Source organism: Monodelphis domestica, chromosome 1, assembly GCF_027887165.1.
Source record: "Monodelphis domestica isolate mMonDom1 chromosome 1, mMonDom1.pri, whole genome shotgun sequence".
NCBI classification, from domain to species: domain Eukaryota; kingdom Metazoa; phylum Chordata; class Mammalia; order Didelphimorphia; family Didelphidae; genus Monodelphis; species Monodelphis domestica.
Genome location: NC_077227.1, coordinates 305,181,116 through 305,187,610, shown reverse-complemented (window position 1 = coordinate 305,187,610; position 6,495 = coordinate 305,181,116). Strand labels below are relative to the sequence as shown.

The 6,495-nt window shown below is 38.2% G+C and overlaps 1 gene segment (V, D, J or C); it reads left to right on the top strand.

The window, feature by feature from the left end:
- Positions 1 to 1,580: 1,580 nt before the first annotated feature.
- Positions 1,581 to 2,283, top strand: LOC130457189 (immunoglobulin heavy variable 3-74-like). The segment is given in 2 exon segments: positions 1,581 to 1,697; positions 1,784 to 2,283. Coding segments are annotated over 2 exon segments (546 nt in total).
- The last annotated feature ends 4,212 nt before the right edge of the window (positions 2,284 to 6,495 follow it).

Sequence of the window (6,495 nt, the reverse complement as noted above, 5' to 3'; positions counted from 1 at the left end):
CAGTTGCTTTTCCTCGGTGTTTCTACTCCCACAGTTTGCCCCCTGCTTATGGATAGTGTTTTTCTCCTAGATCCCTGCAGATTGTTCAGGGACATTACACTGCCACTAATGGAGAAGTCCATTACGTTCGATTATACCACAGTGTGTCAGTCTCTGTGTACAATGTTCTCCTGGTTCTGTTCCTCTCGCTCTGCATCACTTCCTGGAGGTCGTTCCAGTCTCCATGGAATTCCTCCACTTTATTATTCCTTTTAGCACAATAGTATTCCATCACCAACATATACCACAATTTGTTCAGCCATTCCCCAATTGAAGGGCATCCCCTCGTTTTCCAATTTTTGGCCACCACAAAGAGTGCAGCTATGAATATTCTTGTACAAGTCTTTTTGTCCATTATCTCTTTGGGGTACAAGCCCAGCAGTGCTATGGCTGGATCAAAGGGTAGACATTCTTTTATCGCCCTTTGGGCATAGTTCCAAATTGCCCTCCAGAATGGTTGGATCAGAACTGTTACTTTTTTTGTAAGGTTGTGAGCAGCAACAAGAAAATACATGTACAAGTCCAATGTCAGGAAAGGAAAAAACATAGTTTAGATTTTATGCATTATATAAAATTCTACAGTCCTGCAGTAGTTGAGAGGAATTTGTTTTTTGGCAGGGTCATGATAGACTTTATATCACCTCCTTTTCCTTGCCACCTCCCCCCACCACCATGGGTTAACAACACCGACTTCCTTTTTCTCCTGCTCAATCAGGAAGGGAGAAGAGATGTGAGCAGGAAAAATATACTTTTATCTTTTTTTGAGGGCATAGTGAAATATTCAGTAGGTGGCAGCAGATTTAGGAGGTCTGAGGAAAGAGAGAATTTCCTTTATCTGTAAGCTCAGCCCAGACCATTTAGAAGATAGACACATACCTGAGAGAATTGTGTTAGTACTCTTTTAAGAGCCTCTCTTAAAAATAGGATATAATGCCTGGAGATTACATGAGACTTTTTAATGGTCTCACATCCATTTCATGGCTCACTTCCTCTAGCTGGAAGAAGGATATGAGAAAACAGGATGAGAACTGGAGGTAATTAACAAGTGGATTTCAATTCCAAGAAAAAACAATGGTCTTAAAAGCAAACATAGGAGTCAAGAGACTTGGGTATTGATACTAAGAAAAAAGTAACAGAGGAGAAGATTAATTTCAAGTTCAAATAAAGATGAGAGAGAGAGTTGGTCTACTTTCCTAAATAGAAACAGGAGGGTGATTAAATTAAAAAAAAAACAACAACAACAGGAACAAACAAAAGTCTACTGAGAATTCTTTTTATAGTGACAATAATTGGAGTGATGGAGAAGGACAGGCATTGAGTCCTACCATCATTTTTGAGATTCTTAGTGTCATAAAATATTCCCAAGGGCTTTGGAATCAACTCTAGCAGATCTTTCTCATTGCAGCTCAGGGAGAGGACTAACTCTAATGGGGAGTCAGTTGCTCATACTCCTTTTTAATAGAGGAGAACATGCAAATAGTGCCCCTCCCTCCAGGTATGAAAACCAGCACAAAACCTATGCATGCAGTATTAGGAGAGGAGCTTCAGTCTTGTGTGGCTTCCTTCCCCCTTCCATTTCCTTCCTCAGGACTAACTTTGTTGAGCCTCCACAATGAGATGTGGACTGAGTTGGATTTTTATTTTGTCCATTTTTCAAGGTAAGTTTTTTTTTTGAAGATGGAGAGACTGTGAAGTTTTATCTTGGTGTGACTTGTCTTTAAATGCAATCTCTTAATGTTTTCAGGTGTCCATTGTGATATTCAGCTGGTGGAGTCTGGGGGAGATGTGAGACAGCCTGGAGGATCCCTGAAACTTTCCTGCAAAGCTTCTGGATTCGACTTCAGTAGCTATTGGATGAATTGGGTCCGCCAGGCTCCAGGAAAGGGGCTGGAGTGGGTCTCCAGTATTAATGGTGATGGCAGTAGCACAAACTATGCAGACTCTGTGAAAGGCCGATTCACCATCTCCAGGGACAATGGCAACAGCCTGCTGCACCTGCAGATGAATTCCCTGAAAGCTGAGGACACAGCCACGTATTACTGTGCAAGAGACACAGTGCGAGAACAAAGCATGAGACTATGTATAAAACTGCCTCTTTCATGTAGGCTTCGAGGATCCTGGCTTAGAGAGAGCTTAACCACAGGAGTTTACTTGCAGTCTGTGGTTTCTTCTCCTTTCCCAGACAACAATTATCCCAAAGGTCCTCTTTCCCTTCCTATCTCTGAGACGCTTTCCTCTTCCTAGGCACAGAAAAGATATATACTCTTTTAAAAAGTTATTATTTAGTTTTAGGTATTTTTCCACAGTTACATAATTCATGTTCTCATCCTCCCCTTTTTCCTATCCCTCCTGGAGTTGACAAGCAATTCCATTGGATTATACATGCATTATCACTCAATACCCATTTCCATATTATTTTTTTGTCATAGAGTAAGAAAAGATATATGTTGTGGTTTGCATATGATTTACAAAGTGACCGATTTCTGTGATCTTTTATGTGAGGTAGAAAAGTAATTACTTGAGATACCAGGAATGCTCGAATAGTTGAAGTATATGTAGCCTTTTTGTATGTATTGTGCATACAACATGCCTAATAGATAGATAGAAATATTCAAATACATAAATATGAAGAGTAATGAAAATGAATTTGGAAAAAATACTCTCCTGTCCTCTTCTCTGCTTCCCTTACATACTGCCTTGCCAAAGGAGGATCTTATGTGAGCCCTCTACACTCTCTACCTGGGGACTGATAAAAACTGTTTGAACTACCTCAGTTGTTACCCGACTCCTGCATTGTTATTCCTATCATACCCTCCTGACACCAATGATTTTGAACCCTGATTTGTCATTGTAAGAAGTCCACTCCCTGTTGACACAGCTCAGGTCCTTGCCTCCATGTTCTTATCCAGATTGTTTCACTCAAAACTTATCTCTTCAATTATATTCTCTTTTTGTCTTAGGAAAAATATCCATTAGTCCCATTTAGATGGATGTGTATAAATGTAATTTTAAATGTACTCACTTCTTCAGTTTGAAACCCAGATTCTTGATACCAGGCTCTCTTTTGAGTGGCCATATTTCAATAGAGTATATTCAGACTTCTGGTAGAGATTCAACTGGAAAAAAGTCTGAGAACTACTAGGTATCAGGAAATTCTCGTGGGTGACTTGTCTTAGATAGGGATTAAATAAACTTGACCAGTTTGAAATTTGGTGGAGGAGGGTTTAGACTAAGTTTAAAAAGCCATTGGGAGAAATGAGGAGCTCTGCCATTTTCCCCTTGTGGGATCAGGCTCCTCTCTCTGCTAAGCAATCCTGAATTTATCTGACTTTACAATCTTTTCCAGCCACCTGGAAGCCTGGCACAGTGCTCGGGCTCCTGGCTATCTATCCAAGTGACCTTGGAAAAGGGGTGGCTTTGGAGCCTCAACAATGGCCCTCAGGAAATCTGGGATCAAAGAAATGGGGCACAGCTTGGAGACTTTCTAGTTAGATTGTTCATTCTTTCTTTCTATTACAAATAATGTAATATAAAGTCTCCAAGATTAATTTTAACCAATGGCTGGGCATACATATACTAAATTGCTCTCCAGAATGGTTGGATCAGACCACAACTCAACCAACAGTGCATTAGTGTTCCAATTTTTCCTCACATCGCTCCAACATTTATCATTTTACTGTTCTGTTATATTGGCCAATCTGATAGTATGTGGTGGTACCTCAAATTTTTTTTAAATTTGCGCTTCTCTAATCAAATGGGTATTTTAATGTAACAAACAAATGAGTAACTACAATTTTAAAAAGTGATTTAGTGTATTTTTTCATGAATGTACAGAAATTTCATTTCTTCATCTGAAAACTGCCTGATCCTTTGACCATTTTTCAACTGGATAATGACATATTTTTATATGTTTGACTCAGTATTTATATATTTGAGGAAGGAAACTTCTATCAGAGATATTTCTTTTTTTAAAAAACATTTTATTTGGTCATTTTCACACATTGGAAACAAAGATAATTTTCTTTTCCCCTCCCCCTCCCCCATAGCTGACACACGATTCCACTGGGTATCACATGTGTCCTTGATTCGAACCCATTTTCATGTTGTTGGTATTTGCATTAGGGTATTCATTTAGAGTCTCTCCTAGGTCATGTCCCCTCAACCCCTGTAGTCAAGGGGTTGAGGGGACATGACCACAATTTGTCCTCTGCTTGTGGCTAGTGTTTTTTCTTCTAGATCCCTGCAGAATGTTCAGGGATGTTGTATTGACACTAATGGAGAATTCCATTACATTCGATTGTACCACAGTGTTTCAGTCTCTGTGTACAATGTTTCCTTGTTCTGTTCCTTTCTCTCTGCATCACTTCCTGGAGGTTGTTCCAGCCTCCATGGAATTCCTCCACTTTATTATTCCTTTTAGCACAATAGTATTCCATCACCAACATATACCACAATCTGTTCAGCCATTCCCCAATTGAAGGGCATCCCCTCATTTTCCAATTTTTGGCCACCACAAAGAGCACAGCTATGAATATTTTTGTACAAGTCTTTTCCTTATTATCTCTTTGGGGTAAAAACCCAGCAGTGAGATGACTGGATCAAAGGGCAGACAGTCTTTTTGTGCCCTTTGGGCATAGTTCCAAATTTCCCTCCAGAATGGTTGGATCAATTCACAACTCCACCAGCAATGAATTAATGTCCCAACTTTGCCACATCCCCTCTAGCATTCATTATTTTTCTTTGCTGTCATGTTAGGCAATCTGCTAGGTGTGAGGTGATACCTCAGAGTTGTTTTGATTTACATCTCTCTGATTATAAGAGATTTAGAACATCTTTTCATGTGCTTATTAATAGTTTTGATTTCTTTGGCTGAAAACTGCCTGTTCATGTCCTTTGCCCATTTATCAATTAGAGAATGGCTTGATTTTTTGTACAATTGATTTAGCTCTTTATAAATTTGAGTAATTAGAGCTTTGTATGAGGTTTTTGTTATGAAGATTGTTTCCCAATTTGTTGCTTCCCTTCTCATTTTGGTTACATTAGTTTTGTTTGTACAAAACCTTTTTAATTTGATGTAATCAAAATTGTTTATTTTACATTTTGTGACTCTTTCTATGTTTTGCTTGGTTTTAAAGTCTTTGCCTTCCCACAGGTCTGACATGTATATTATTCTGTGTTCATCTAATTCACTTATAGTTTCCTTCTTTATGTTCAAGTCATTCACCCATTCTGAGTTTATCTTGGTGTAGGGTGTGAGGTGTTGATGCAAACCTAATCTCTCCCACACTGTCTTCCAGTTTTCCCAGCAGTTTTTGTCAAATAGTGGGTTTTTGTCCTAGAAGCTGGGGTCTTTGAGTTTGTCATATACTGTCTTGCTGAGGTCACTTACCCCAAGTCTATTCCACTGATCCTCCTTTATGTCTCTTAGCCTGTACCAAATTGTTTTAATGACCACTGCTTTATAATAGAGTTTGAGATCTGGGACTGCAAGGCCCCCTTCCTTTGTATTTTTTCCCATGATTTCCCTGGATATCTTTGATTCTTTGTTCTTCCAAATGAACTTTGTTATGTTTTTTTCTAAAACTAAATAGATAAATAAGTGTGAGTAGGATGGTCATTTTTATTATATTGGTTTGTCCTACCCATGAGCAGTTAATGTTTTTCCAATTGCTCAGGTCTAGTTTTAGTTGTGTGGAGAGTGTTTTGTAGTTGTGTTCATATAGTTCCTGTGTTTGTCTCCGGAGATAGATTCCTAAGTATTTTATTTTGTCTAAGGTGATTTTGAATGGGATTTCTCTTTCTAATTCTTGCTGCTGAGCTGTGTTGGAGATATATAGAAATGCTGATGACTTGTGTGGGTTTATTTTGTATCCTGCAACTTTGTTAAAATTGTTGATTATTTCGACTAGCTTTTTGGTTGATTCTCTAGAATTCTTTAAGTAGACCATCATATCATCTGCAAAGAGCGATAACTTGGTCTCCTCCTTGCCTATTTTATTGCCTTCAATTTCTTTTTCTTCTCTAATTGCTACTGCTAGTGTTTCTAGTGCAATGTCAAATAATAGATGTGATAATGGGCATCCTTGTTTCACTCCTGATCTTATTGGCAATGCATCTAGTTTATCCCCATTGCTATCAGAGATATTTCTATAAAATTCCTTTATCAGCTTTTTGTTTTTCTTCTAATTTTGGTTACATTGGTTTTATTTGTACAAACTTTTAAAATTTAATCTAATCAAAATAATCTATTTTACATTCAATAACTATCTTTTGTTTGGACAGAAATTCTTCCTTCACCTAGATATCTTACAGGTAAACTATTCCATGCTCCCTTAATTTGTTTATGGTACGCCCCCTTATGTTGAAGTCATGTACTCATATCTGAAGAAAATATCTTAACCTTCATCCTGCTGGTTGTGTGACTCAGAAAAGTCCAAGGATAATTAAATTATCTCT